Consider the following 15,256-nt stretch of genomic DNA (forward strand, 5'->3'; position numbering starts at 1 on the left):
AATACTTTGCTTAAATTAGTGTCTTGGTTTTGGGATGTACTTCTGTCGTTTAACAACAGGGATACGTTCTGAGAGATGCATCATTAGGTGATTTCATTCTTGTGTGAAATGGTAGAGTCTCCTTACACAATTCGAGATGGTGTAGCCTAGGCCGAGTGGTACTAATCTTGTGGGAACACCGTCATATATGTGGTGAGTCGTTGACGGAAATGTCATCATGCGGCATGTGGCTGTACATTGATTAAGACTCTTAAGTCTCCTCTTTTGGAAAAACTGGTTGGGTAACTTTTATCACAAGGCTCGTAGTGTATAATTTGGTGCATCATTGAAGAGAAGAGGATCCATAGAAACTTTAACGTTGTGTGAAATCATAAATTGTTAGTAAATTCTTTGTTTCATAGCACTTCAAAATGGAGTTTGAGTTTTCATTGTGAACATTTAACTAGACCCGAATATTTTGCAGATTTGTTTTTTTCTTAGTTAATGGGACAGGGAAGAGTTCACTGTCTAAACCTTTAGACGCTGGAGAGCTAAACTCACAGAGAGTAACTAACTTAAATACAACTTTAAAGAATGGATATGTAGTAGACACGCTGTGATGTTGGATGATCTTTCTGTATGAGGAGAAAAGGCCCGTAGGGCACTATTGTGTCTTATTTACAAATATCCTTAAAAACAGGACTTAGAAGGGTCCCTATTTCTGTTTTCTTCTGATCTTGTCCCTCCACGAACCTAACAATTAGAAAGAATTAACTCACTGTCTAATGTGTTTTTATAAGGATATCTGGCTCCAGATCTTCTGAGGATTTATGTTCAACTTTTATTAAGAGCAGCAGTGTGTTTTCTAACAAGTTTTAGAATCCTGTCATTTGTACCAAACAGATCTGTGTCTAGATGATGATGATGACACCTGATGTTAATTACCTGTGTCCCACGTGCCGTGTGCTAAATATGCTTCCTGTGCGTTATCTTACTTAATCCTCTTGGGAAACTGAAGTAAGCGCCATTGTAATGGCAGTTTACCTGTGAGGAAGCCAGGGCTTGGGGAGGTTAACTAACTTATCCAAGCAGAGCAGGGTTAGAGTAGATGGGTTTATTGTCCTTTGGATCCTGTTTTGCTTAAACTTACTGTCTCTGAAAGCCAAAAATAAAATCATTGTCTTTCTTGGTGCAGACTCAACTTCCTCCTGCTCATCCAGTTGCTGAAGGCACCCATTTAAGCACAGTGGGAAGTGCAGACTAGTTCAAGGTACTCTGACCAATGCACATGAGTAGAAAAATGGCCAAAGCTCAGTGCTAGCCTGGATAACGACCTGTGTGTGTGACTTGATAACATGTAGTAGAACACATCCCATCATTTGCATTGGTATATATTCTATGCTGTTGTAATCTGGGCGCCATCCTTGATCTCTCCTTTGCTCATATTTCAGTCCATCTGCAAGTCCTGAAGGTTCTATCTGCAGAACACATCCCTCATTTATCCATCTGTTAGAGCTGTGATGGAGCCCTGGTCTTCTTGCCTGAGCTATACCAGTAACCTGATTTCTCCCAGCCTCTACTATTGTCCACCTGTAATCTCCTCAGAGGGTGGAGTAGCCAGAGTGACCTGTTTTAAAGCCTAAGGGAGATCATGTTGCTTTCCTGCCTGAACTCCTTCAGTAGCTTTTCGTTGTAATTTAGGGAGTCAGCTTCCTTCCATCTGCCTTTGCTTGTGGTGCTTCAGATGTTGATGTTTTTCATACTTAACCAAGTTCATTTCCGTCTTGGGTCTTTGTATCTGCTCTTCGCTCTACCTGGGCTGCTCGGGTCGTTGATCATCTTGTGGCTTACTCTCTATCATTTAGGCCTCAGTTCAGATGCAAGCATCTCAGTGCAGCCCCCCTTGGCTAATGTGGATGCCCCCACCCCAACACTCTCTCATGTTACTGTCTTTATTTTCTTTATAGTTCTCCTCATTGTTATGTTAATTTAATTTAAATTATTGCTTGCTTCTTAGCTATTTCTGCCCCAACTAGAAGGTGAACTTCTTGAGAGCAGGGCCTCCCCTTGTACCTGGAAAAGTGTGCCTGGCACATAGTAGCACAATTAAAGGTTTGCTGAATGAATGAAAATTTTCCTGTCACTTGCTTATTACATTACATTGTGAACAGTTCCCCACAATCTTAAATATTCAGAACAGGGGTGATGAACTCTTGATCCACAGTCCAGATCTGCCCTAAAGACACATTTATTTGGCTTAGTAAAAAGTGTAGTTGTTTGAGGTATAACTCACATCCAGTCAGGTGCACAGATGCTTGATGAATTGCTCTAATGTGTGTACCCACATAAACCCCTCTCAGATCAAGATGTGGAGGGCTTTCATATTCCCCCCCCCCTTCCCACACGAGAACTTGCACAGTTAATCTTTTTCATTTTAACCTTTAAAAATTGGAGATTTCACATAAAAATCTAGAATTCCAACATCTCTTAAAAAATGGAAAGATGCAGCAACAAAGGACCCACTTTCTCCTTCGGTCACGATGTATCATAGCTGAGAAGCAACTGTCCAGAGTGTTGGCTTGTGTTCTCCAGTTTGCCTCCAGTCTTCACCTCTCCTCCTTCTATCCCTGACCTTGAAATTGGCTTCCACTTGCCATTTATAATTTCATTTGAATTAGTTTTTTTTTATGATGGAGAAATGTTTATTTCTTCCACTATGTCTGTAAAAAAGTGGAAATGTGGATGGCAGACCGAAAAGGCTGTTTCTTTTTTTTTTTTTTTTTTGAGGAAGATTAGCCCTGAGCTAACTACTGCCAGTCCTCCTCTTTTTTTCTGAGGAAGCCTGGCCCTGAGCTAACATCCATGCCCATCTTCCTCTACTTTATATGTGGGATGCCTACCACAGCATGGCGTGCCAAGCGGTGCCATGTCCGCACCCAGGATCCGAACTGGCGAACCCTGGGCCGCCGAGAAGCGGAACGTGTGAACTTAACTGCTGCGTCACCAGGCCGGCCCCGCTGTGTGTTTCTTATACTTAATCCGTTTCATTCATATGTATTTCTGGCCTTTTATGTGTTTGTTAGCCGTCGTAATTCTACATGGCTGTGTTTAAAGGTTGCACAATGTTGTATAAATGTGTCATTTAACCAATCTCTTATTGTGGAACTTAGAAGTTATTTCCAGTTTTTTGATATTGTAAATGAATATTTTAGATGAATATTTGTACAAATCATTATTTTATTAGGGTAAAATTTTAGAAATGGAATTTCTGAATTAAAATATTTTCATTTTTAAGACTTTTGATACATACTGCCAAATTGCTTGGTAGTAATATATGTTGATGTGCTCTTTCTGGAGAGGGGTGTATGGGAGTATTTGTGTTCCTATGTCTGTGCCAACGCTGGGAATTGTAACTAAAAGGAAAGGTTTTGGGGGGTTGGGGAGGAAGTGAAAGGGGTAAAGGGAGAACATTTGTTCAGTGACAGATGGAAACTAGACTATTGGTGGTGAACACGATGTCATCTATACAGAAGTCAAAATATGTCCACCTGAAATTTATATATTGTTATAAACCAATGTTACCTCAATAGAAAAATTTTTAAAAGTTTGCTAGTAATATTTAGTAAAAACAAAAAATAGGAAGGCTGGCCAAGAAGTTTTTCATCTTTTCACCTACGTAAATAAAAATTGTTCTTTATTTTAGAGGATATGGTATAGAAATGTTTGTTACTTAGTACAGCGCTATACCTTGGATTTATCTTGTGAGTCAAATCATGCACCACATACTTTGTATATGAAGTAATGTGAATACCTCAGTAGAATTTGAGAAGCCTTTAGCCTTGATCGTTATACACACACACACGCACAATTATTATTGAGCTCTACCATGTTCTATATGGAAGTGCACGGGAGTAAATGCAAAATTCTTCTGTTTTGAAGGACGTACACCTAACTCTTATACATTGGTTTTGTGTGTGCTTTCATATTTTTAATTAGATGCTATTATTCTGTGTTTGCTGTTTAATTAGATGCCTACGTAGAAGAGTGGCAGCAGCTGGACTCAGTGTTCCCCTGCTGAACTGGCCCTCAGGTATCCTGGCTCTGGCGAGTGCTATGGGAGATTGGATGACTGTTACAGATCCAGGTCTGTCTTCAGGTAACTGAGTCTCAAATAATGATAAACTAAGGCAGTAATTGTAAAGGTGGGTTTTTCAGTGAAACTATAATTACCATAAATATTGAAGATGTGACTAGAGAAAGACATAAATACTTGCAAAATATCTAATTTTCCTCTTCAGAAAAATCATCAGGGAGAGCTAAGTATTGTGCCGTGATTTGTGGGGTTAAATGCTTTAGATGGGTAATAGGTTACTTGATATTATTTTTGAGGGAAGTTTTCATGCATTTGAAATAAATTCATTGGCTACTTCAAAACATTTCTCTGACTTACTCCTTGAATCGCATAAACGTTGAGTGGCATAGACAAGTGGTTTTTGTTATTTTTATAAATCTGATGCACTGAGAATAGGGTAGTGTAGTGTCGCTTAACATGCTTACTAAGAGCACCACTGTATAGTTGTATCATTTTGGAAAAAAGTATATGGTTTTCATACAAAGAATAGGTTTGTCCTAATTTGGAAATATTTTAAAATATTTCTATCATTTAAAATCTTTGGTAATGGAGATTGTTTGCTTTGTATGCATTTTTATAAATTATTTACATAAATGCCTTTTATTGATTCTTTCAGAAAGCAAAAATATCTCTCAAAATACCTCAGAAACAAAGATGTCTCCATCAAGTTTATACTCACAGCAAGTGCTATGTTCTTCAATACCTTTATCAAAAAATGTGCACAGTTTTTTCAGTGCCTTCTGCACAGAACAGAATATTGAACAAAGTATTTCATATCTGGATCAGGTAACGTGTTTTTTTTTGTAAGAAGCAATAGCATAAATCATGTTATATAGTAGAAAATATCAAAGTTATGAGAAAAACACTTGTCAAGCACTGGTATGTTGTTACATAATGGTCCGGGAATCATCACATTAGCTTTGCAGAGAAGCTTGATGATCATCTAGGCCAGATACAAGATAAGTGTTGTCTGGAGCAGGTTAGCCTCCCCGTCACCCAGGGCTCCTCCGCTGGGAGTCTCACCCTGTTTTACTGATGTAGAAACCTAAGTGCCCTGCTTCAGGTCATGTGGTTGCAGAGCAGAGGCTGCTAGAGCCCAGTTCTCTCAATTCTTTGTCCTTTGGGATATTTACGATTTTCTTAACTATCTCAGGATAGTTTCTTTCTCAGAAAAGATTTCTGTCTTTTGTGTCTTTACGAAGATGTCTGGTAACCAACTTTTAGGAAAACATTTTCTCTTACCAGGAATTGACTACTTTCGGGTTTCCTTCATTATATGAAGAATCCAAGGGTAAAGAGACAAAGAGAGAATTAAATATAGTTGCTGTTTTAAATTGTATGAATGAGCTACTTATACTTCAGCGGAAGAACCTTCTAGCTCAGGAAAATGTGGAAACACAGAATCTGAAACTGGGAAGTGATATGGACCATCTGCAGAGCTGCTATGCAAAACTTAAGGTAGAAATTCTTGTCCATCTGTGTTTCAATGCCGTTATGTGATTTGATATGCCAAATTTCACTGGCCTTGTCAAACAACTTTTAGGGTTAATGTTTTTAAGTTTTGGGGGGTTTTTTAAACTGGTAAGTAAAAGTGAACTCTAAGTAGTTTGTGCGTATCAATCCTGCGGCTTCGTAAGATCTATACTGAAGGCATTGATTTTATCAACTGTTTAGTGACTTGCCCAATCTGTAGAAAGATTAGGACGTATTTATATCTGAGGAAAATAAAGTTTCCCCCATTCCATCCAATCTTGCTTAATAAAGTAGATGCTTAATTTAAAATAGTTTTATTGTGAGAGGCTGTGTCAGTTAATTCCAAGAAGAATATTCTTTTTTTTTAAGTGAGTTCGTAATAGTTTACATCATTGTGAGATTTCAGTTGTACATTATTTCTTGACTGTCACCACATAAGTGCTCCCCTTCACCCCCTGTGCCCACCCCTATCCCCCTTCCCCTGGTAACCACTGAACTGTTTTCTTTGTTCCAGTACTTGTTTATATTCCACATATGAGTGAAATCCTCTGGTCTTTCTCAGACTGGCTTGTTTTGCTTAGCATAATTCTCTCCAGGTCCATCCAGGTTGTTGCAAATGGGATGATTTTGTCTTTTTTCGTGGCTGAGTAGTATTCATTGTATATACATACCACATCTTCTTTATCCAATCATCAGTCGATGGACACTTGGGTTGCTTCCTTGTCTTGGCTATTGTGAATAGTGCTGCAGTGAACATAGGGGTGCATATGTTACTTTGGCTTCTTGATTTCAAATTGTTTGGGTAGGTACCCAGTAGTGAGATAGCTCGGTCATATAAAAGTTCTATTTTTAGTTTTTTGAGGAATCTCCATACTGTTTTCCATAGCGGCTGTACCAGTTTGCATTCCCACCAGCAGTGTATGAGGGTTCCCTGCTCTCCACACCCTCTCCAACATTTGTTATTTTTAGTCTTAGTGATTAGAGCCATTTTAACAGGCATAAGGTGGTATCTTAGAGTAGTTTTGATGTGTATTTTGAACATCTTTTCATGTGTTTATTGGCCATCTCTATATCCTCTTTGGAAAAACGTCTGTTCATATCCTCTGCCCACTTTTTGATGGGGTTGTTTGCTTTCTTATTGTTCAGTTGTGTGAGTTCCTTATATATTATGGAGATTAACCCCTTGTCAGATAAATTATTTGCAAATATTTTCTCCCACTTGGTGGGTTGTCTCTTTGTTTTGATCCTAGTTTCTTTCACCTTGCAGAAGGTCTTTAGTCTGATGAATTCCAACTTGTTTATTTTGTCTTTTGTTTCCCTTGTCTGAGAGGCCATGGTATTTGAAAAGATCCTTTTTAGTTCGATGTCAAAGAGTGTACTACCTATATTATCTTCCAGGAGTTTTATAGTTTCAGGACGTATCTTCAAATCTTTGATCCATTTTGAGTTTGTTTTTGTGTATGGCGTGAGATAGTGGTCTACCTTCATTCTTTTGCAAGTGGATGTCCAGTTTTCCCAACACCATTTATTGAAGAGACTATCTTTTCTCCATTGTATGTTCTTGGCACCTTTGTCGAAGATTAGCTGTCCATAGATGTGTGGTTTTATTTCTGGGCTTTCAGTTCTGTTCCACTGATCTGTGTGCCTGTTTTTGTACCAGTACCATGCCATTTTGATCACTATGGCTTCATAGTACATTTTGAAGTCAGGGGTTGTGAAACGTCCAGCTTTGTTCTTTTTTCTCAGGATTGCCTTAGCAATTTGGGGTCTTTGATTGCCCCATGTGAATTTTAGTATTCTTTGCTCTATTTCCGTGAAGAATGTCATTGGGATTCTGATAGGGATAGCATTGAATCTGTAGATTGCTTTGTGTAGTATGGACATTTTAAATGTGTTTATTCTTCCAATCCATGAGCAAGGAATCTCTTTCCATCTCTTTAAGTCATTATTAATTTCTTGCAGTAATGCCTTATAGTTTTCATTGTTTAAGTCCTTCACCTCCTTGGTTAAATTTATTCCTAGGTACTGTATTCTTTTAGTTGTGATTGTAAATGCGATTGTATTCTTGAGTTCTCTTCCTGTAAGTTTGTTATTAGAGTATAAAAAAGCAACTGATTTTTCTAAGTTGATTCTGTACCCTGAAACTTTACTGTAGTTGTTAATTGTTTCTATTGGTTTTCCGATGGATTTTCGGGGTTTTCTATATAAGATCATGTCATCTGCAAACAGCCAAGAAGAATATTCTTGAGGGCATCTGTGCCAGAGTTGCTGAAGCTCAGTAATGAAAGCAGGACAGATAACTTGTGACTCGTGGAGGTCCCTGGGGCTCCAGAGAAGACCGTCGAGGAATGCTTTCATGAACTTGCTTGTTTCTCTGAACAAAGGAAATATTTTTCACAGCCCATTGATCTGCTGCCTTAAATGATAGAACATCTGTTGCTGGCTTCTGCTTTGCTTTCATTCTTTGTTTTCCTTTTTAAAAAAATTTTTTTTTACTCATTTGAGAAGGAGAGGGAAGAAGGTGTTCAAAACGGTGGTACAGTAGGGACTTATGATTGTATGTTATGAATAATATCATCAAGACAAAAGCGTATTATCCACGCTGGGTTGCCTTATCTACGAAAATAGCCTTTGAATCAGCATACTCTCAGGAGATGAACTTCCTGTTAGTTTTTCACCTGTTGGTCCATGCCTCTCCACTTATTTTTCTTCCTTGTTATCCTCTCCCACCAGCTCCCTCCAAGAACAGGTAACAACAATATAAAAAAACAAAAAAACCCCGCTCAGCATCTCGAATCTTTGAACTCTATTGCATAATAGATCTCTCAGTGTAATATTTTAAAATCTTCTTATGGGAAGTCGACAGCAAAGAAGTGGCCTAGAGGCGGCCTGTATGTGAACACTGGGAACATTTGGGGGTTGGTTGAGGGGCATCTTAGCTCCTCAGCACATCTGCCCACCAGATGTGCCACGTGTCATTGCCTAATGCTATTTTATGTTGTCTTCTGAGCTCATCGACAATGATAACAGTAGGTTTATCTTTAGTAGTATTTTTAAGTTTTTGTACATCCTGTATGTTTAAGAGGTAGAGCTTATCCGACTGTGTATCTTGGCTGACGGGGGAACTGTGGTGAGCTAGAGGGGATAGTTGGTACCCTCTAGGCTTATAAAAAGACTGAGTTGTGGATAATACTTTAATCTTAATCAGAGAGACTTATGGAAGGTCTTATGAATTAGACTGACCCAGAGTTGTAAACCCTAAAAGGCAATAATTCTGCATTAAAACTTTTTACATCTGTGAACCCTTGGCCAAGTTCTCATAAGTAGCTGGTGAATAATTAGATAGTGATCTTGCTAATCTGGGCTGCTGAGCCTCTCCTCTACGGAGTGATTGCTTATTAGGACTGCCCAGAGAATAAAGTATTTTCCAGAATATCTTCTAATTTGGGGTTTGATCTGGATCAAAGTCACGTATTTTTCTGTGGACAGAAATGTGTGTTTAATGGGGAAAGTTGCTGATCTATCCCTGAAGAGTTTCTAGAACTAGCATATGATTCATTCAATTTGTTGAGCAAAATTTATTGAGTATTTATGTGCTAGGCGCTGGGTTTCTTTAATGGAAGCAAAATCACTCTTTTTGGTGAGGAAGATTGGCTCTGCACTAACATCCATTGCCAATCTTCCTCTTTTTTTTTTTTCTCCCTCCCCAAAGCCCCAGTACGTAGTTGTATATCCTAGTTGTAGGTCATTCTAGTTCTGAGACACCACCACAGCATGGCCTGATGAGCAGTGTGTAGGTCTGTGCCCAGGATCTGAACCGGCGAACCCCAGGCCACTGAAGCGGAGCGCATGAACTTAACCACTCAGCCACGGGGCCAGCCCTGGCACTGGGTTTCAAAGATGAATGAAACCCAGTCCCTGCTTGCAAGGAGACTGTAGTCCAGTGGAAGGAGGCACAGTGAACCATGATTATTTACTTTGTTAATTGTTCTTGGTGTGGTCAGGGAAAGCTTCACAGAGAGGTAACACTTGATCTGAGATTTGAGGAATGAGTAGAAATTTGCCAATGTTTGGAAAAGACATTGTAAGCAGAGCGTGTAACCTGTATAAAAGCATGGAGGTATGAGAGAGCATTTACTTTCAGGTGACAGCAAATAGCTCCATAGGGGTGAGGTATATGGTATATGATGAAGAGTGGTAAGAGGTGAGGCTGGGACCCAGGCTTCAGATGATGTGAAAGGCATTGTACAGAAACCCGGAGGCCCCGAGGAATGTAAACAGGAGGAAGGCATGATGTAAATATCGCTCCAGCAGTGGGGTGGGGAAGTCTTAGGGGCAGGTGCAGATTTGTATTTGGGATGAAGGTAGGGGGCTCAGAACGCTGGTGGACAGAACAGCTGTCAGCAGGCCTTAGCAGTTGCCCAGGCCAGAGAGGTTTTGGACTTGAACTAAAGTAGTGCCAGTGGAGATAGTAAGAGTGAGATGTGAAAAAAAACTTAAGACGTAGAATGAGTAGAATTTTATGAAAAGTTGAATTTGGAGAATGAGAAAGTCATTAATTTAAGATACTGTCTGAGTCTATGTCTTGAGTTTACTGAGGCTGATGGTATGATTCACTGAGATAAATGCAGGAAGGGAGTGTTGAGGTTTGCAGGGATGATGATGAGGTCGAGTGACGCGTTGATAATCACTTGGAGGGAATCTCTGATTTGACATGTGGGGCATATCAGCTGGCTGAGTGCCTTTTAAGTGTAGCCATGCCAGGCGCCGGCCCCATGGCCGAGTGGTTCAGTTCACGTGCTCCACTCTGGCAGCCCAGGGTTTTGCTGGTTCGAATCCTGGGCATGGATATGGTACCACTCATCAGGCCACGCTGAGGTGGTGTCCCACATGCCACAACTAGAAGGAACCACAACTAAAAAAATACGCAACAATGCATGGGGGGGCTTTGGGAGAAAAATGAAAAATAAAATCTTTTAAAAAAAAAAAACAACTTAGCCATGCCAAATGGTCTGGCACGATAGGAAGTTTTAAACACTCCAAAGAAGAGGGTGGCAAAAATTCTGACAACCTTAGAGTTGTCCAAGTTATAGGCCTAAATTTTCTGTATCGTTTTGAGATCCATTGTTACAGAGATTGCGTAAGTTGTTGTTTGTGGTCAGTTATGACATAACTTGAGTGACTTTTATATTTTATAAAGATAAGAGGATTTAAAAAATATTTCAGTGGCCTCAAGCAGAGCTTGGGACAGTTCCTAAGGGAATGTGTGGAAGGAATTAGAAGTGAGCATTTTATCCCACACCAATCCCAGGGGTGCTCCCATTCCTCTCTAGGAAAAGTCTTCAGAGAATTGACTGCCTGCAAAGGAGAACTGGCATTGGGCTATCACCTCGCTCTTTTTCCCGTGAAGGGTTGCCACTTTGCTTGGTTAGCCATCTTCAGACTTAGCTCCGAGTCACTCTTGGCTGTTTCTCAAAGAGTGTGCTATAGAATTGTTAAAAAATATTTTAAAAGGGCCAGCCCTGCGGCCTAGTGGTTAAGTTTGGTGCACTCCCTGTGGTGGCCCAGGTTTGCAGGTTTGGATCTTAGGCACAGACCTACACCGCTCATCAACCACACTGTGGCAGTGACCCACATATAAAGTGGAGGCAGATTGGCACAGATGTTAGCTCAGGGCTAATCTTCCTCAGCAAAAAAAATAAAAAAAATTTAAATGTCCAAGGGCAGCATCACTGGGATAAGTCAAGTGCCTTTCAAAGGATCCGCTTTGAAGCTCTTTTGTATATACATTAAAAAATTTGGTATTTAAATTTAAGTAGGGGCTGGCCTGGTGTCATTGTGGTTAGGTTCATGTGCTCCACTTCAGCAGCCCAGAATTTGCTGGTTTGGATCCTGAGCACAGACCTATACACTGCTCATCAAGCCATACTGTGGCGGCATCCAACATAGAAGAACTAGGACTTACAACTAGGATATACAACTATGTACTGGGGGGCTTTGGGGAGAAAATAAAATTTAAGTAAATTTTGTAACTTTATAGTACTGAGCTTTATAATAGTTGCTTTAAATAAACATTTTGTGTGATATTAAACCTCAGTTTTAGCTAACAAACCCTAGTATGTGTGAATTGTTTTTACTAACCTTTAAAGAATCCAGTTGCTCTGAATCCTATGTTAATTTTAATCAAAATTGCATGTGAATGTTTTAGGAACAACTGGAAACCTCCAGGAGAGAAATGATTGGGCTTCAGGAAAGAGACAGACAGTTACAATGCAAGAACCGGAATTTGCATCAGCTACTGAAAAATGAAAAAGATGAGGTGAGTTGTCAGTTGTTGCAGATAAAGTTTAAGTGAATTTGTTTGTTTGTAATTCGAGGTGACCATAAGAGCCTCTTCAAAATAAGAAAGAACTGAGGCCGGCCCAGTGGTGCAGCAGTTAAGTTCGCACGTTATGCTTTGGCAGCCTGGGCTTTGCCGGTTCGGATCTTGGGTACGGACCTACGCACCACTTATCAAGTCATGCTGTGGCAGGTGTCCCATATATAAAGTGGAGGAAGATGGGCACAGATTATAGCTCAGGGCCAGTCTTCCTCAGCAAAAAGAGGAGGATTGGCTGCAGATGTTAGCTCAGGGCTAATCTTCCTCAAAAAAAAGGAACCATTTATTCATCCTGTGTCAAATTGGTATGATGGACCTCTGTGTACAGTACTGTATCTATTTAACTGAGAGGTCAAGAACTCTGGCCTCCCTCTGCCCCGAGTGGACCCATTTCGCTTAGTATATTAGTCCATAGCTTGTGACAAGCAGTGTTCTTTACTGTCCATCCTAGACTAACATGCATTGTCACTTTTTCTCAGCCACAAGGGTGCCTTAAATGCAGATCTTTCATTCTCTGCCGTACTTAATATCTGGCCTGCCTCCTCTTGCACTATGTTAAATATTGACATTGTTCATCCAGTCAATTAATTACTCGATTAAATGGCACAAGAGCTATTGTTAAAAAAAAAAAAAAAGCAATTGACATTAAAAATCTCATTTCTAAGGCTAAAGACCTTATAATTATAATCACATTTCTGCTTTAGTGGTTACTTAATATTGACACCTATGGAGTTAATGCATTTGAAATTATTATTTCTAAATTTATGTAAGAAGAAACCATTATGTCATTATTACTCTGCAGTTTGCTCCCTGACCATGTGATAACTGTAAAAATACAATACTTATTTTCAGTGTTGTGTATGTTGTTTTAACTATAATTCAAGACTTTTAGGGGAGCGTATTTCTTTCAGGACCTTATCGTGGTTTAGACAGATTTGTTTTACCATATTTATTCAGTCATATATTTAGTAAGTGGGTAATGAAGTCTTAACTAAACTGCAAGGTTGCTTATACATTTCCTTGAGTTATTTCACAGAAAATTTTGACTTGATTTGTTGATTACACATAAATGGTTTGAATATAGTTCATCTTTAGTAAGGATTTGGTTAAACATGATCATCTCCAGCAGAGAGTAAGGTTGTCTGTATGAAGAGAACGTACTTCCTGTGAGGGGCTGCTGGGAAGCCATGGTGGGTACAACACTGAGCGGTAGTGCCAGGCGTGCACTCAGCATGTGTGCGAACCCCCTTCTCTCGGCTGTTTGGACTTACTCTAATTTGAGAACTGGGCTTACTGTAGTTTGAGAACTGTTTACGATCAGAGAAAAACGAACCTGTTTACCTGCTGCCGTATGCCGTGGCTGATTTGCCTTGTCACAGATTGATAAGGAATGGAGTGATTCAAGTCAGGAGTATCAGGCAGTCACTCCCAATGACCTGACGAATTCTGCTTGTCTCAAATGGTGCTTTAATCACTTGAATACTTCCGTAAGAGTTTCTGGTTTCTCAATGAGCAGAGTCTATATGTAGGGTGAAAGATGTAGAAGATAATTTAGAAAGCAGCTCTGGAAATTTCAGAATTAAAAAATAAAAACTTTATGTGGTTCATTTAATGCTGTTTTAAAGAGGGATTTCTAATGGTTATGGAGAAGGCAGAATAATTCTAGATTTTAAAACTTTTGTCGGGAGGCGAATGCTAGGACTTCTTTTCTCTTTTGAATTTGTCAATTTTAACTGGTTTTATCAATCCTAAAGGGACTCATTTGATAGAAAATGCTTTTTTCAGGTGCAGAAATTACAAAATATCATTGCAAGTCGAGCTACTCAGTATAATCATGATATGAAGAGAAAAGAGCGTGAATATAATAAGCTAAAGGAGCGTCTACATCAGCTTGTTATGAACAAGAAGGATAAAAAAATAGGTAAGAAGCAGCTGGCTAAGATAGAGGAAAGGCAATACTGAAGCTGATATGATGCTAAGAAATAAACGTAAAGGCATTGAGCACAATAACTCAGGAAGCGTTATTTTCATGCTTCATCCAATTGTTTTTAGATGGTGTATCCCCATATAAACTAGAAATTGAGACAGCTGATGAGTGAAAAATAGTAGTTTTACTTTGTTTCATTAGTTGGATATAAGAATTGCACATTTTTTTAATGTGACAGGTGTCGGATTAATCTATAGAGAAAAGCTAAGCCAGAGGACACTCTAGTCTTCCACAGCAAAGAACTAACCATATTAAAAGTCAGGATTGGTTTCTGAGTATCAAAACAAGTGTGATTTTAGAGTTAACTTCATAAAATTGTTCATGAGACCAAATCGTTTATGTCAGTTTGAGTTCCTTTAAATAAGTTTAGCTGTGCCTTTTTGAAACAACTAGTCAAAAGGATGGACTGTGAAAGTTATGCTTGTGTTTGTGCCTATGGTATACTTTTTTCTAATATTTCTCTTCTGAAAATTAATTCACAACTTATGTGATCCAAGCATGTGCATAATTTCAAGTAAATAGCATAGATTAAGCAGTAGGACTACACACGCACAGAAGTAGAGCAACACGGATAGAGTTTTGCCGGCTTCATAAGAGTCAGGGAACAGGAAATCCGAGCGTTGACTCAGAGAGTGGTTGTCCTCTAACCCACATTGTCCAGGGAGACCCTGAACTGTCTCTTCCCAAACCGACCTTGGACTCGCTGATGCGGCAGCTGATGAGCAGGTGTCTCAGGCCGCCACGTGGTGGGCTCTGCCTGCTGTCAGCCCGCAGCTCAGTGGAGACTGCACCACTCTCACCCTGTACCGCAGAGCTGTTGCAGTAAGTGGAGTATTTTATTTTAAAAATTATTGAAAAATGAAAGGTGTGTTAAGCAATTAAGGCATTGATGGAAATCTTTAGACATCCTGAAGGACTAAGTAGTAAACTTCCCTTGGACACCTATTGGTTTTTAAGGCTGGTTAATCTTGTGTTCATTCATGAAGGAAATAACAAAGTTAAAGAGCAGGGTGAAATGCTGGAAGTATAAAATGTAACACCTAGTTAGGGAAGTTTATTAAAGATTTAGCTCTGGTAACCGAGCTCTTACTTTACGGGGGTCTGGCTGTTTCCCAGGCCAGACCCAGTTGGAAGGGATAGTCGCATAACGATTTTATCTTTAAAATTAAAGATCTTTAAAATTATAAAGCTTAATTTTAGCTTTAAAATTACAGTAACTTACGCATCTTATTTCCTGCTCACGACAACTGTTTCCATCTCCTCCTGGGGCAGAGGAGACATTGGCATTGTCAGGATGATGGTGACA

At 39.5% G+C, this 15,256-nt stretch overlaps 1 protein-coding gene across 19 annotated transcripts in view; it reads left to right on the forward strand.

Moving 5' to 3' along the window:
* The window catches only part of SSX2IP (SSX family member 2 interacting protein), a 50,313-nt gene that overhangs the window by 14,197 nt on the left and 20,860 nt on the right, over positions 1 to 15,256 (forward strand). For 8 of the 19 annotated variants that reach the window (XM_023641757.2, XM_023641760.2, XM_023641754.2 and 5 more), the window contains exons 2-6: positions 4,008 to 4,135; positions 4,728 to 4,897; positions 5,357 to 5,569; positions 11,793 to 11,903; positions 13,749 to 13,884. In XM_023641757.2, the coding sequence (XP_023497525.1) occupies positions 4,093 to 4,135; positions 4,728 to 4,897; positions 5,357 to 5,569; positions 11,793 to 11,903; positions 13,749 to 13,884 (673 nt within the window). In that variant the 5' untranslated portion in view covers positions 4,008 to 4,092. Of the gene's footprint in view, positions 1 to 1,174; positions 1,250 to 4,007; positions 4,136 to 4,727; positions 4,898 to 5,356; positions 5,570 to 11,792; positions 11,904 to 13,748; positions 13,885 to 15,256 lie in introns of all 19 variants that reach the window. The other 11 variants (XM_023641758.2, XM_070267410.1, XM_070267411.1 and 8 more) reach the window with 3 other exon arrangements.

Source organism: Equus caballus, chromosome 5, assembly GCF_041296265.1.
Source record: "Equus caballus isolate H_3958 breed thoroughbred chromosome 5, TB-T2T, whole genome shotgun sequence".
Classification (NCBI taxonomy): domain Eukaryota; kingdom Metazoa; phylum Chordata; class Mammalia; order Perissodactyla; family Equidae; genus Equus; species Equus caballus.